This window comes from Antechinus flavipes, chromosome 1 (assembly GCF_016432865.1).
Source record: "Antechinus flavipes isolate AdamAnt ecotype Samford, QLD, Australia chromosome 1, AdamAnt_v2, whole genome shotgun sequence".
In the NCBI taxonomy this organism is placed as follows: Eukaryota; Metazoa; Chordata; class Mammalia; order Dasyuromorphia; family Dasyuridae; genus Antechinus; species Antechinus flavipes.
The window spans coordinates 601,127,378-601,144,955 of NC_067398.1; the positions used below are offsets into that span (position 1 = coordinate 601,127,378).

The 17,578-nt window shown below is 30.8% G+C and overlaps 1 protein-coding gene across 1 annotated transcript in view; it reads right to left on the minus strand.

The window, feature by feature from the left end:
- The window catches only part of LOC127547617 (CUB and sushi domain-containing protein 3-like), a 49,044-nt gene extending 31,845 nt beyond the window's left edge, over positions 1–17,199 (minus strand). The window contains exons 1-3 of the mRNA XM_051974540.1: positions 17,102–17,199; positions 5,757–5,945; positions 5,147–5,293 (exon numbers count right to left, since the gene is read on the minus strand). Coding sequence (XP_051830500.1) covers positions 5,147–5,293; positions 5,757–5,945; positions 17,102–17,129 — 364 coding nt within the window. The 5' untranslated portion in view covers positions 17,130–17,199. The remainder of the gene's footprint in view (positions 1–5,146; positions 5,294–5,756; positions 5,946–17,101) is intronic.
- Between the last annotated feature and the right edge of the window lie 379 nt (positions 17,200–17,578).

Consider the following 17,578-nt stretch of genomic DNA (forward strand, 5'->3'; position numbering starts at 1 on the left):
TTTCTCTCTCTTCCCATTCTTCCCTCTTTCCCTCACCCTATCCCTTTTTTCTCCTCTCTTTCTCTTCTCATTCACATATGTATTTTAAAAGAAAAATTCAAAAGAAATTTAGTTTCTTCTATAATACTCATTTTTATGTATCAAAATATTTGTTTATTGATTTATTTACTAGATGATGATCCAAGTAGTGCCATCCTAAGACTTTATACTCACAACATCTTTGTCACTGTCTTGAGAGATATATTAATGTCCAATCAAAATAGCTTATTTAAAGTCTATGAAAAATAGACAATCCAGTAAGACTAAATTAAATATCCTATGAAAAGGAGCATTTTGTAGTTATGTGCATATAAATTCTAAGTGTATCTTAACTTAATATAAATTCCAAGTTATTTTATATAATTTGATTGGAATTGTTTTGTCATTTTCTATTGACTTTTACTTTACTTTGTGTACTTTTTGGCATCCTGATATTTCACCTTTCATCATGTTTGTTAGTTTTTAAAATTGATTTTGAAGTAGTTTATAGATATGACAAGTCATCTGCACATAGATACATTTATCATTTCTTTGCCAATGCTCATGCTATCAATTCTTTTCTTATATTATTGTAATAGGTAGTGTTTCTATAATAATGTTAAATAAGCATGGGAAAATTGTTTTTCTAATAAAGAATTTTCTTCTATACTTGATATAATTCTAACTTGATTATATTAATGTTTTTGTTTGTATTCTTATTTTTGCTAAGATAAAGATATTGAATTATCATCATTCAATTGTGAGATTGCTACTAAATTATTCACATATTTTCATCCATTCTTCCTACTAATGGATATAAAACAAAAGGTAATCTGACCAAAAAATAATTTATATATATATACATATATATATATATACATAATTTGGTGAAGGTAAAAAACAGAAAACACAATAGATGTTCATAAAATGATTATAGGCAAAGAAACTAATACAAAATTAATGGATTATTATTATCTAATAAAAAAAATAAATTCAAGGAATAAATTAAAAAAGGGAAAACAAATGAATTGATACAAAGCAAATAAAGTAGGCACAATAGAATAATATACAAAATAAAACACAACAAATAGAAATGGCAACAAAACTATGATACTACTGAATTCAGATTCACTGAAAAGCAGATTCTTGGTTCCAGATAAAAGAAGATAAAACCTATGCTTCTTTTCAGTAGAGAGGAAGAATACTATGTGCATGGAATATTGCATATAAAGTTTGTTGGATTTTGCTTTTATGCTTTTAAAAATATTGTAAAAATTTTGGAAAATGTTTTTGAGATTTAAAAGCAATAAATAAAAATTGTACTTGTGAGTACAAAAGATTTTCATACAAACTATACCATGATCCATGTGGCATCATCTTAAGACTTTATACTCATAGTATCTTTACTACTGTCTTGGAAGGTAATACCCAATCGAAATTGCTTCATTTAAAGTCCATGAAAACCTCAAAATCACTAGGGAGAATTGGAGGCAAAGGAATTAATGATAACATCACAGGAAAAAAAGCAGGAATATAAAGTCATAAAGGAAGCATTTTCAGAAGCATGTAGAGAGAACAAAAGAAAATTTAAAGAGAAACAAAAATCAAGAAGGACAGCTTTGGAATAAGTGTTTTTAATGTGTTATATACATTATCCTGACTCCTTCAAGTTCTGATGATGTTCCCTTCCAAACTGTCCTGTATTTCATTACTTTCTATATATGCCTTTTTTTTTTCGTTTTGTATTTATTCTGTATATTTATATGTGAACTCATTTCCTTCATTGGGATGTAAATCCCTTTCACAAAGGACATATTTCATTCATTATAATAGTATATTTTTTCAAAACCAGAAGAGTGTCAGGCACATAATAAATGCTTAATATGTAATCATTGATTAATTGTTTTAAATATGACATACTTGATAGTCTCTATTTCTTTATATATTAATTTCCATTTTTCCTTTTTTTATAAACTAGTTCACACTTTTTAAAAGCTCTTTTAAGTTCAAAATAATAACAAAATGTTTTATGCTGTTATTAAGTTTAAATTTAACATACCTTTTTGTACACCTTGTGTGTTAGCTCTATATGACATGAAGTTAAAGAGCAGCTGACTAAATTAGCTCTACGATATTTGTACTGCAGACAAGCTATGCCAATGCATAATTGACTAAATCCTGCCCTATCGCATGTCAAGAAAATTACATAGTTCTTTCAGTGATTCTTAAATGTTTCCTATTGTCTTAAAAATGCTATTGTAACTTTGAGTCATGTAATACCATTATCTCAGAACAACTAAAATTATAAATGACAAAACACAAAGAAACACATACTTATAAACAGAAAACAAAGTGGTAGGAAAACAAATATGTTAAAAACAAAACAAAACAAAACAAAAAAACAACAACAACAACAAAAAAAAAAAAAAAAAAAAACTTTCCAGATAATGTGAAATATGTATCGGATCAAAAATTTAAAAATATTTGTTTTTTGAAAGTTCAATTATAAATGATAAGGACTAGAAAGTAATGGGATATCCAGCAGTTAATGAATGACTAAATAAATTATATTCTATGAAAGTAACAAGATGCTATTTTGCCATAAAAAATTATAAAACAGATAGTTTAAGATACCAGGAAAATATTTTAATTGTTACAAAATCAAGTGAACAGAAGCAGAAAAACAATGTACATATGTAACAGCATTGTAAAAATGAACACTGTTAACACTAGGACTAATCATTATTCTAGAGTGCCAAGGATAAATATCCATTCAATAAAAGGGTCATGAGCTCAATATACAGAATGAGGGATATTTTAATACATGGCTAATATGAGAAATTTTTTGCTACATTTTGTTTATACATATTTGTTATGTGGCTTGTGTTTTTGCTTTTGTTATTTTTATTATCAGAAAGGAATATGGAAGGTGAACAAAATGATTGCTAATTGAAAAAATAAAAGATAATCCTAAAAAAGAAATTAGGGGAACCAAAGATATCAAATGGTGGACCAAAACATTTTCTAGAATTTCTATAGCATTTTCTCCTAATAAATTATCAATAATTTTTTTTTATTTTTTCCTATTTTATTTTTTGGACTGCTATACACAAGGTCGGGGTGAGTAGAATGATTGACTGTATCTGACTACAGAAGACACAATGAAATTTATGTTAAACCAAATGTAATTTTGAAGATAATCAGAGACTAATGTTTAAGACATTTCAAAGATAACATACTACCCCCAAAATATGAGTATAAGTAAATTTTTTTAAATAACTTAAAAAAATGTGAGAAACTACCGACTCATACATTTCTATATCTTTATAAGACAACTCAATCTATCTATAGCCCTTTAAAATGATTCCTAACTACTTAATGATACTAATGAAATCCTTTTTTAAACATTATTATCCACCCTATGAAAACAATTATATTATACACAAATTTCTGATTAAATAATATGATATTGTAAAGTATCTCATACAGAATAAGTATTTAATTAGTGTTTGTTCTCTTTTCCAGTATGAGTTAGTGAAGTTTCCAGAGGGGGATCTTTCCTATACTGTTAGTATAATGAATGCTGGGTGGGTATATAGAGTGCAAAGTAACTATTGATGTTTTATGGGTAACAAAAAAAATCATGATCTTTCAATGTAGGCATATTGGTAGACTTTGATATGTCATCAACAATTATTTTATTGAAAAATATGGAGCAAAATAAACTATTAAAGATATTCATGATTGGAAAGAGAAGTGGGTCTAGTCATGGAGGGAGAGTAAGCAATAATAGATGGACAGCTTGGGTGATTCATAGTTACCCACAGAATAGTTTTATTGAAACTAGAGCAAAGGCAGACATGAACTGAATATGGTGAGAAGGTACAGCAAGTCTGGGATCTGTACTACTGCAAATATTGCCATACCTAGGAGATCACTGACTCATCAACTTATAGAGGTATTTCTTTGACATGCTAATTCCATTAGAATGTGAACTCATTGAGGATAGGGAGATTTTTTTTTTCTTTTATTTATAACTAGGTCAAGATTAATATAAATAATGAATTCCATGAAGTGGTAGGATTATTCAGATTTAAACTATATACTTCCATTGGGATGGAATCAATGATTATATTTTATAAAAATATAAGTTCAAATAATGTGAATTTGAATATAGGCATTTCTTTGCATCCTCAAAACTTAGCATAATTCCTGACAAGTAGTAAGTGTTTAATAAATGCTTTTAGATTTTTGATTCATGAGACAATGGATAGAAACTTTGATAAAAAGCATCCCAGAAAACAAAATTAGGGACTTCATTTTTATTCTTTGTCAAAATCATTAAAGCTCTTAATAGTACAAGTAATTCACAAGTGAATAATATAATTGAAGTATTTTAATAACACAAAGACACAAGTTATTTTCTATTTGAAAATTTCTAAAACAGACTAATTATTGTTACAAATACCATGTTATTTTTTTCCCTGAGTGTATGTTCCATATAAATCAATAAATGACCATTTAATACACATTTTCTGTATGACCAACACTATTAGGTGCTATGGGGAATGCACAAGCTATAATATTTGGTTTCTACCCTGAGGGAAGTTGAGATCTCATTAGTAATATATTACAAATCAAATCCTTTTACACTTTTTAGGCTGTCTTGACAGAGAATTGCTAGTTTTCAGTTAATCTTGTAGGGTTCCCTCAAGGGTACAGGGTTGTTATGAATGAACTATGAACACAAGAACTCTCCCTGCCTTACAAAAGAGACTGGAAGTAAAGTCAACATTCCATGCTATATTTTTCAAAAACTACAAAAAATTCCATTTTACAATAAGATGGAATAAAAGCAAGCTACCCCAATAAGAGACAGGAAACAAATATCTCCTCAACCTTAATGAATAGCCTTTGATTATAAAGGGGGTTATCATACCCTTTGCTTTTGTAGAATTCCAGAAAATAGTTATTCTGGCTTCTTTGCTGTCTAAATAGATAATATTGAATATGAACCAATTACAGGTTGTCAGTCATTTTCTGAAGACTTATTAATGAAATACTTGCATAAGAACTTTACACCAAATATGTAAATAATAAGAGGAACAAATGACATACAAACCCATACCTATATATCTTATCCTGAATCCTTTTTTATTATTTCCATGATCTGCTGACCACTGCAGGAAAACTTCATGACCATTGCTAGATATATTAAGAGCAGAGGAGTAATCCCCACTGAGTGAAATAAGCACTGGGCTTTGAATATTTGGTCCTTCAAGTAGAAAACAAAAAACAAAACAAATATTATGTAGACACAAAATCTCATGTGAATATTACATAAATACTAACAAGCTCCCTGCTTTAAAAGAAAACAACTTCAAAATTTACAAGTAAGTTAAATGTGTTGTGGGTGTTTTATAATTTGGAAGTCCAGGAAGAATCTATCTATCTATATTTTTTTTATGAAACTTTATATAAGACACAAAACTGTGTTTTAAAAGACATCTTAAATGCAAAGATGATAAGAACATATATATATATATATATATATATACACACACACACATATGTATATATAGTGAAATGATCATCTAATTGTTATATTCATATTTTATTAAATCCTTTTCAAATATTTCTTTTGATACTTTTAATGTCACATTTTAGTAAATGTTTTGCATGTTTATTGAAGATATATGAAAGAAGAACTTAAGAATATAAATAAGGCCAACACTTACCATCATACACCTGAAGAACATCAAATTCCTTTTCTGTCTGGAAGAATTCTACAAACATGCTAATGTTATAGCCTTTTTCAACTGAAATGCTCCATGCACACATCTGAAGATTTGGGTAGCTGTCAGGGTATCCTGGACTTAATATGACACCCGTTGAATCTAATCGTAATTCATTGGCAGGACAGAGCACTATAAAAAAAAAAAATAAAAGTTATTAAATAATACAAATATTTTAGATCCTAGGAACTAGTGGATAAATCTATTCTATGCATTATTTGATTTGACTTCTATAATAAGAGTTTGATGTGAAAAGACTGTGCACTAACTAAATCAGGGCTTCTTAAACTTTCTCACTATTCCTTTTTGCTTGAGAAATTTTTATATGAACCAAAGTTTAGAGTCATATAAAATTAGCATACAAATCAAACATTTACTGATAATAAATAATAAATTTGCAATCTCTGCATTCAGTTACAAACCCCCAAATGAAGCTACAACCCAGAATTTTAAGAAGCTGGGTACTAAATTATATGCTAAGAGAGACAATTTGTTGTTTTAACATAAATAGGTCAAGATATAGTCATAGAAAAAAGGTTAACAAATGCTCTCTAGTAATTTTTATCTTTATAGATTGATGTAAAATAAACATGAAATTTCAGTTATAAAAATACATGGAATATATAATATATGACTCCTTTGTGTATACTTGCATCTCTGATATACCCAATGATCTGTTATATATCTGTTAAAAGCTGAGGTGGATTAGTTTATGCTTGGGTTATGCAAACTCAATTCTAAGGAAAGAAAAGTTCTTAGAATGTCATGTCTGGAAGATACTTTTAGAGATCACCTAATCCAAACCCTTTATTTTACACATGAAAAAACAAACTCAAAGAAATAAAATTGTATGTTTAATGACATACAGGTATTTAATGGCAAAGCTTAGGAAAGAACATAAGCTTCTTAAGTCCTAATAGAGTCCTTTTTTATTAGCTATTTTACTCCAACTCCTTCAAAAGATCAAAAATGCTATTGAAATACAGAGATGGATGACATTTCTATTCTGCAAAATAATATTAAAAATAAAAAATAAATTCAGTTTTCAAATTTCAAAAGATATATTTTATTTAATAGTGCAGGTTAAACTCCAGCTTCTGGAATAAGAACTCAGTATTTGACAAAAATTGCTGGGGAAACTAGAAAATGATACGTCAGAAACTTGGCATAGATATACATACATATGTCCCATACAAAATAAGGCCAAAATGGATATGTGATTTGGGCATAAGGGATGATGCCATAAAAATTAGGAGAGAAATAGTTTCCCTTGAAGATCTTTAGAAAAGGGAAGAATTTATGACCAAAGAAGAATTGGAGAACATTATGAAAGACAAAATGGACTACATTAAATTACATTTTTTTTTTTGCACAAAGAAAACTATCAGAAACAAAATTTAACAAAGTAATCCAGGGGGAAGTTAGGTGGCACAGTGGATAGAGCACCAGCTCTGAATTCAAGGAGGACCTGAGTTCAGATCAGGCCTCAGACTCTTAGCACTTCCTAGCTGTGTGACTCTAGGCAAGTCACTTAACCTCAATTGCCTCAGGGGAGAAAAAAAAAGGAATTCCAAAGCTGGAAAAAAAATCTTTAGAAACAATGTTTGTGATAAAAGTCTCATTTCTAAAATACATGAAAAACGGTGTCAAATTTGTAATAATTCAAATCATTCCCTACTTGATAAATAGTTAAAGGATATGAACAGATAATTTTCAGATGACAAAATTAAAGGCATATAAAGTTTTATAAAAATGCTCTGAAACACTATTAACTAGAAAAGTGCAAGTTAAAACAACTTTGGGTTTCATCTCACACTTCTCAGATTGGTTAAGGTTAGAGGAAAAGATAATGATAAATGTTGGAGGGGATGTGAAAAAACTGGGACACTAAGACACTATTGGTTGAATTGTGAAGTAATCCAACCATTCTTGAGAGCAATTTGGAACTATGACCAAAGGGCATAGTCTGTATCCCAAGCAAATCATAAAGAAGGGAAAAGGACCCACATGTGCAAAAATGTTTGTAGCAGCTAGAAACAAAGAATTAGAAAATGAGTAGATACCCATCATTTGAGGAATGGCTGAATAAGTTGTGGTATATGACGATAATGAAATATTATTATTCTATAAAAAATGATCAAGCTGATTTTAGAAAGGCCTGGAAAGATTTATACAAATCGAAGCTGAGCAAAACAAGTAAAACCAGGCATATATTGTATGCAGTCACAGCAAGAATATGTGCCATGATCAAATATGAAAGGTTTGGATCTTCTCAGTAGTTTAGTGAGCAAAGGCAGTCCCAATAAACTTTGGATAGAAAATGCCATCTGTATCCAAAAAAGAATTTTAGAGATTGAATGTAAATCAACATATGTTATGTTAATGCTTTTCTCTCTTTTTTCCCCTCTCCCAAGGTTTTTTTTTTTTTTCTCCTTTTGTTCTGATTTTTCTTGCCTAACATGATTCATAAAACAATGTGTATTAAAATTAATTAATTAATTAAAGAATACTTTCCTTAAAATATAGTGCAGGTAAATTTTTACTACTCTTGGTAAGGCTTTTTGTGTATTTATCCCTTTTCTTCCTACTTTCATCATTTGTATTCTATATAATGGCAAGGCTTTCAAGTAATTCAAACAAACAATTGTTACTTGTTACTCTCAGTGGGGGTAGAGAAATAAAATTAGCAATCTCTACACTTGATTATTTGTCCTAAACAAAGGACTACTCCCTCACTTCAAATAATAGAGCTATTCAGATTTTGATTCTAATTATTCCATCAAAAATGGTCTCTCCAAAGTTACTGATAAGCTCATCAACAAATGATCTTTTCTGTATGCTTATTCTCACTGACCTCTCTATATTTCTGACAATGTTAATCACTCTTTTCATCTTGATACTCTTTTCTCTCTAAGTTTTTGGTACTTTTCTGGATTCTTCTTCTACTTATCACAATGCTCCTTTTCCATCTCCTTAGTTAGAATCTCATCCCATTTAACTCTCTAATTGTATGTGTACTACCAAATTAGTCTTGGTTCTCTTCTTTTCCCTTTCCAGTCCTTCACTTAGTATCCTCATTAGTCTCAATTGATTAAATTGACATCTTTGTGTTGTTGATTTTCAAATCTATCTTCTTCCCTAACCTATCTGTTGACCTCTACTCTCAAACTATATGGTCCAGTAGACATCTTAAATTCAATATTTCAAAGCTAAACTCATATTAAATCCTCTCCCAAATTTTATATTGCTGTTAAGGGCACCACCATGCTTCCAAATTCTAGCATCATAACCCAGATATCATTTTTGAATTCTTACTATTTCTCATGACCTCCCTTTATATACCATTTTTTTTTTTTTTTGGTTCTGGCCTATCAACTTGCAATAGCTCTCAAAATCCTTTCCATTGATAATTCTACTACTCTTCTACCCTCCTCTTCTTATATTTTGTCTATTGCAATAGCCTGCTGGTGGTTCTTATCACTCCAATCCATTTTCCATTCAGTCATCAAAATTATTTTACTGAAGCATAGGTCCAACCATGTTATCACCTGCAGATTTGAAGAAGGAACCCCAAAACTCTAAAAATCCTTGAAAGAGAAAATCTCCTTCAACTCTGCTTCAGTGAGGGACCCAGCCTGAGGGAAACAAGACAAACAGTTTCATTCTGTTATCTAGGGAGGGCTGATTCAGTCCTGAGCAAAATAATTCCAACCCTATTCAATTAAAGATCTTCTATACAATTTTATTCAAATCCAGCTCAAGCTAAAATCCAGCTTGTAGATGAGCTAATTTGGTACTCCACCCACTAGCCCCCATCGGGGCTGACCTGCTCTGCTCGGGCTGTCCCAGACCCCACCAAGACACTCAATATAATAACTTCTATCAACTAAAGTCTTTGCAGATGAACCTTGGTAGCTCCTTTGCTGCCAGGACCTTGTGTCCACTAAGAACTGCATTCTCAGTGCAAAACTCTATTTTCCATAGATCTGCCACTAGAGAAGTCTCTTGGTAAACTGATTTCTATCCAACAATAAATTTTCATTTTACAACTAATAATTCGGGAATGAGTGAATTCTTTCACTCTTAAAACCTATAGCTGATTTAAAGGGGATTCTTAACAACTCTCTTATAGACACTAATCTAGACCATCCAAACAGCATCAGATTCAAATACAAAATTCTCCTTTTTTTTCCATCGAAAGTCCTTCATGATCAATCTTTCACCCTCTTCCCCCAACTTCCATTTTTTTTAAAACCTTACTCTCTGCTGCTTACTCTTCAGTCTAGTGACTGAACTGTTCTACAAACAAAATACTGCATATCCCAGCTTCTATTGTTTTTACTACCTGTTTTTCACACCTGGAAAGTTCTCTCTTTTTATTTCTGCTTCTTGGTTTCCTTAAAGTGCTAAGTAAAATCTTGTCTTCTACCAGAAACTTTCCCTAACACTTCCTAATTCCAGTACATTCCCTCTTTTATTATTATTTTTTTAATTTTCATGTTTATACATATATTTTTGCTTCTCTCCCCATTTAGATTGTGAGTTCTTTGGTGACTGAGACTATCTTGTGCCTTTTTGTAACCATACAGCGTGTGGAATATATTGGGGGTTTAATAAATGCTTACTGACTGGATGGCTTTCTAGCTAAACTTTAGGGCAAGTGCCACAACTGTCTTAAAACCACAATAGAACTTGGCTACGTATTTAGTTATAAAGCAAAAAAAAATCATAAATCAGGCTTTTTTTGGTTCAAATTAATTTCCCCCAAATGTTAGTAGAGCCCTTCAGAGTTTATAATTAAAAGAGATTTATTTCAAAACCAAACAAGCAATAACTTTGCACCTTTTAAATTTCTTCTGAGTTAATTCAATGTTATTTTGCTCTGAACACAGGATCTTCTTTTATGAGGGCTCACAATGCAAAGTGGTCCTATGCCAGTATTTCCCATGTCATACAATCAATTTTAAAGTTCTTAAGAGAGACCTTGAAAGTGTCCTTGTATTTTTTTTTTTTTTTCTGACTCTGGTAATGTGTGTATCAGCCTTATTGTTAATATGTACGTTCTGGTAAGTGAACTTAACTACAGTAATCAAAATTTCTCCATTTTCTGTAACTGATAGTTCCAGATATGAATTGTACAATGCTACTGCTGTCGTACCTGTGTTTCCTCAGTGTTAATTGTTAGACCAAAATTAGCACAAGCAGCAGAGAACTGATTCACACTTTGTTGTATCTCAACTTTGGAATCTGCATTGAGTGAACAGTGATATGCAAACAAAAAATCACTGACCAACATTCCCTCCATTTTAGTTATTTAGTCACCTTAGTCAATCTGAGAGATGTGTAACAATACCTCAGAGTTGTCTTAATTTGAATTTCTCTGATCAATAGTAATTTAGAGATGATATTTCTTGTATAACCAAGTAACAAGCACAAATATTTGGGACTCAAATATTTGTGAAATCTAATTGACTCTAAATGACTTCCAGAGTTAGCATTACCTGAAATCAACATCATAATTTCATTTTAACCTCTTTGAGGAGTAAGGTGTTTCTATATTTTGTTAAATAAGTCATACTTATTATGAAAAAAATTGTAATTATCTAGAAAATGACTCTCATTTTGTAGAGAACAAAGCTAAGTATTTGTACATTCACAGTTTTTTTTTAATTTTTTTATTTTTTTAATATAAGAAGTAATGTAGTGTTTTAATTTAGAACTTAACCAGGTGATTTGGGAATAGTAAAGTAATTAAGACAGTGAACTGTATCTATATAAGATGTTTTTGTTTTGTTTTGTTTTGTTTTACAGAATAAGTTATCTTATGCAGATAAGCGGATGTTGATAATGAGAGACATGAAAGTATCAATGAATTAAGTAAATAATTTTCTATTTTGGGACTCCTTTGCAAATTGTTCATAGTACAACCTAAACTCTTTGCATCTTTGGAACGGATTTGAGAGATATTCTTTTTTTAAGTTTGAGCAAAAGTTGTCAAATCATTTCCTGAATGATACAGTGGTGAAAAAGGTGGACTAAAGTGGATGAAGGAATAACTCAGTTCAGATCCTACCTCAGACACTTATTAGATAACCTGAGTAAGTCATGTAATCTTTCTTTGTCTCTGTTTCTTCAACTATGTCACAGGATTATAATTTCATCTCTATTCTAGGGTTGTGAGGAGGAAAGGAGATAAAACAAATAGTGCCAGAAATGACTCCTCTCCACTAGGAAAAAGTCAAAATATTGTTTGAATTAAATATATTAGGGTCCAGTCTATTTAGGACCAGATAATTTCCTGAGTTCTAAACCAGCCTCTGACACTTATTAGCTGTGTGACTCTTGGCAAATCACTTAAATGACTTCATGAAGAGTAGATACAACTGAAAAATGCCTCAATAACAAAAAGATGAATAAATGTAATTGGCATGGAAAAAGTAGCCTAGAATCATTGTCATAAATTTTAAATACCAAACATTTAACAGAGAAGCATGTATTTTTATGTAAAAACATTATGAAGACACTGGAGATTTTTGAGTAGGAGATTAGTAAATTTCTATAACTACTTTTGGAATATTACACTGGTGTCAAACTCAAATAGAAATAGGGCCACTAAGCTGTACATAAGAATTCTTGCAAGAGCATATTGAGTTAGTTAATCTTTTCTATGTTGTGTTGTATTTTTATCCATTTTGTTAAATATTTCTCAATTTAATGTGGTTTAGAACACACTTGGGAGAGTTATGGACTACATGTGGCCCTCAAGTTTAGTATTTTACATCCATGATGTATAGAGGTTAGATTTGATTTGATGAAGGCCCACTGTTGTAATGTTCTGTTTGGTTTTCTGGAGGTCTTAGGACCAGCCTTCCTTTCAGCAGAGTAATCACCACAAGAATAGTCAGGGATAAAATCCAAATTTTTTATTGTATCCTTCAGTTTCCCAGTCTTCATCAGCAGTCTCAGCCAATTAGCCAGTCAGCAGTCTACACGTCCAAATGTAATGTCTTGCTTTGTAGAGCCCCCAAGTTGGGGTGACAAAACGTACCATTGGTTTTTAGAGCCCTCACAGTGGAGTGATTAAAATATAGTGTCAAGACTGGCTTTCTGGAGGATCTCAGGACCAGCCCCAAGTCCTTAGTCTTTAGTGGAGAAGTGGAGGAGGACAGGCCAACCACCAGCATGGTGGGAGATGGAATGTCTCTCATCCAGTCCTTGTTGGATCTTATATACTCTATTATAAGCACATCATCATAGGTGTCAATCTCATAGAACTATATTAAGTACTATGTACATGAACTAGAGAACAATAGTTCTCTATTCACCATGCTAAACTAGATAACCATTATCTTATCAATTCTATTGAGCAACCTTCTTTCAAGTGTACTTCTCTAGAGTCATAGCCTTTACATACTATAATGAGGCAGCTATGTGAATATAAAAGCTGAATAATTTCAAAGAATATTAGATTTGGCAACTGATTTGACTTATGCATTGGGAAACAGTGAAGAACTAAGAAGACTCCAAGATTAACCAGTCTTTGTGTGGAATTTAAAATTAAGATAATTTCAGTTTTATTTCTAAACATTAACTTAACATATGTTTAAAAGGTATATTTATGCCATGAAATTTTAATATTTTTTTTCTGGATAAAGCACAAGCCATAAAAATAATTTGTTGAGATTATTATATAAAGTGAGATAAAGCAGACTTTTTTTTTTCTCTTGAAAATTGGAAGTGATTGGTAGATGGTTCAGAAACCATTTTCTTAAGGCATTTTTTTGTTAGAAACTGAACACAATGGATCACAACATAAGATTCCCATTCTTTTTGTTGTTGTTCCCTTGCATTTTGTTTTCTTACTCATTTTCTCTTCTTTTTGATCTGGTTTTTCTTATGCAATAATATAATTGCATAAATATGTTTACATATATTGGATTTAATATATATTTTAGCATATATAACATATATTGGATTACTTGCCATCTGGTGGGGAAATGAGGAGAAGGAGGGGAAAATTTGGAACACAAGACTATTCAAGGGTCAGTGTTGAAAAATTACCCATGCATATGTTTTTTTTTTTTTTTAATTTTATCAAAGCTTTTTTTTTTTATGTTTCAAAACATAATTCTTCAATATTAACCCTTCCAAAACTTGTGTTCTAAATTTTCTCCCCTTGCCCCATTCCCTCCCCTAGATGGCAAGTGGTTCAATACATATTAAACATGGTAGAAATGCATGCTAAACCCAATATAGGCAGATTTATTTATTTATACAATTCATTTCTACATATTTATGCAATTATCTTGTTTCACAACAGAAATCAGATCAAACCAGAAAAAATGAGAAAGAAAATAAAATGCAAGCAAACAACAAAAAAGAGTGAAAATGCTATCTTGTGAACCACACTCAGTTCCCACAGTACTCTCTTTGGATGTAGATGACTCTCCTCATCACAAGATCATTGGAACTGGTTTGAATCATCTCATTGTTGAAGAGAGCCATGTCCATCAGAATTGATCTTAGTATAATCTTGTTGTTGTCATGTACAATGATATCCTGATTCTACTCATTTCACTTAGCATCAGTTTTGTAAGTCTCTCCAGGACTCTCTGAAATCATCCTGTTTATTATTTCTTATAGAACAATAACATTCCATAATATTCATATACCATAACTTATTCAGCCATTCTCCAACTGATAGGCATCCATTCAGTTTCCAGTTTCTTGCCATTACAAAAAGGGGTGCCACAAACATTTTTGCACATGTGCATCCTTTTCCCTCCTTTAAGATTTCTTTGGGATATAAGCCCAGTAGAAACACTGCTGGATCAAAGGATATGCACAGTTTGATAACTCTTTGGTTTTGCTCATAAAGTTTCTGATTTTCCTTTGGCAGTTGGATTCCTAAATATTTTATACAATCAGTAGTTACTTTAAATGGAATTTCTCTTTGTAACTCTAATTATTGGGTTTTGTTGTGATATTTAAAAATGCTGATGACTTATGTGGGTTTATCCTGCAACTTTGCTAAAGATGTCGATTGTTTCTAATAACTTTTTAGTAGAATCTCTGGGGTTCTTTAAGTATACCATCATATCATCAGCAAAGAGTGATAATTTGGTTTCCTCATTGCCTATTCTTATTCCTTTAATCTCTTTCTCAACCTTTATTGCCAAAGCTAGCATTTCTAATACAATATTAAATAGTAACAGTGAGAGTGGGCAACATTGTTTCATTCCTGATCTTATTGGGAATGATTGCAGTTTGTCCCTGTTATATATGATGTTTACTGCTGGTTTTAAATAGATGCTACTGATTATTTTAAGGAAAAGTCCATTTATTCCTATACTCTCAAGAGTTTTTAATAGGAATGGATGTTGGATTTTATCAAATGCTTTTTCTGCATCTATTGAGATGATCATATGGTTTTTGTTAATTTGATTATTAATATGGCCAATTATACTGATAGTTTTCCTAATATTCAACCAGCCCTGCATTCCTGGTATAAATCCTACTTGATCGTGGTGTATTATCCTGGGGATGATTTTCTGTAGTCTTTTTGCTAATATCTTATTTAAGATTTTAGCATCAATATTCATTAGGGAGATTGGTCTATAATTTTCTTTCTCTGTTTTCAATCTACCTGGTTTAGGTATCAGTACCATGTCTGTGTTGTAAAAGGAATTTGGTAATGACTCCTTCATACCCTATTTTTTCAAATAGTTTATAAAGCATTGGGGCTAATTGTTCTTTCAATGTTTCGTAGAATTCACATGTAACTCCATCTGGTCCCGGGGATTTTTTTTTTTTTTAGGGAGTTGATTAATAGCTTGTTCTATTTGTTTTTTCTAAAATGGAACTATTTAAGCAATTTACTTCCTCCTCTGATAATCTGGTAAGCCTATATTTTTGGAGGCAGTTATCCATTTTGCTTAGGTTATCAAATTTATTGGCATAAAGTTGGGCAAAATAACTCCTTATCATTTCTTTAATTTCTTCTTCATTGGTGGAAAGTTCTCCCTTTTCATTTTTAAGACTACTAATTTGATTTTCCTCTCTCCTTTTTCTAATCAGATTTACCAAAGGTTTATCAATTTTATTGATTTTTTCATAAAACCAACTCTTTGTTTTATTTATTAGTTCAATAGATATTTTACTTTCTATATTATTAATTTCTTCTTTTAATTTTAGAATTTCAAGTTTAGTAATTGATTGGGGGGGTTTAATTTGGTATTTTTCTAGCTTTTTAAGTTGCAGGCCCAATTCATTGATCTTCTTTTTCTCTATTTTATTCAAGTAAGCCTCTAAGGTATACAATTTCCCCTTATTGCCGCTTTGGCTGCATCCCATAAATTTTGGTATGATGTCTCACCATTGTCATTTTGATAACTCTTTGGGCATAATTCCAAATTGCTTTCCAGAATGATTGAATCTGTTCACAATTCCACCAATAATGTATTAGTGTCCTAGTTTTCCCACATCCCCTTCAGCATTCATCATTATCTTTTTTGGTCATCTTAGCCAAACTGAAAGATGTGTAATGGTATCTCAGAGTCATCTAATTTGCATTTCTCTGACCAATAATGATTTACATGTGCATATGTTTTGAAAATAAAAATCTTTCCAAAAAAAAAAAAAGAAAAGGAACTTAACACAAGAATGTAGATACACTATTTTAGATACAAGAAACCTAATGGTAAATATTAGAATCTCTATCCAAATTTAAAGTTCTTTGTCTGGAAAATTCAGGGGAGGAATCATAACTTGCTAGCATCTGCCAAATTGTCTTTTCTTCTGCCTAGTGTAAAATGGAGAAACTTCTAACCTCTCTAATAATAATTTTGTTTAAAATAGCTGTGGTAAAAAGCAAGCAGGCATCTTATGTCATCCAATGTTGCCATTGGAGTATTCTCAAAGGAGATGGTAATCACCTGAAGGCCTAGTGAGATTATCACTGTAATCAAGTAAGAGTTACTATTGTCAAGAAGACGTCTGTCTTCTTGAAAACAACAAAGTTACATCAGATATAATTTTTTATGAAAGTTGGGAAATCTATTCTTTTCAGGAACAGGAAACATTGAATGCTAGACAGCTTGGTTTATTAAAAAAAATTGAAAGATAGTGGATAAGATATAATGAAATGAATAAAATTATGCCAACTATATATCTCTCAAAACTGTTTTTTAACTATTGATATACTTTTTAAATTATTGATATATGTAATTATGTTAATCCTTATATAATAAACAAAATAACATACAAATTAAACTATATCTTTATAATACCTTGACAAACAGGAGGTGCTCCATCCATTTGAAGCCGCTCTCCCAATCTGCATGTTAGAATTTCATTGCCAACCAGAGTAAATCCTGGCAGACACTGATACCTTATGATGTCACCTATCAATAAAAAGACTCTAGTTAAACAGCAAGGTGAGAAAAATAAACTTTTGCCTTGAACACTCTAGGTTAATGTTCTTTAAAATTCACAATATAAATTATAGTATAATCAGTAATACTGATGGAGGTTAAAATTAAAATTCTGTAAGTAAATAAATTAGTTCATATACAAAAACATAAAACTATTACTTTTCCATTGAAATGATTAACATTAGTTTGTGAAAAACATGTTAAAAATGAAACACTTTTTCTACATTTTTGAAGAGATTAAAAAACTACAGATTATATTTTATCTTGATTTATATAAGATTTAAAAAAAATTATGAACAGTTTGAAAATAACCAATCAATGTAAACAATCCTC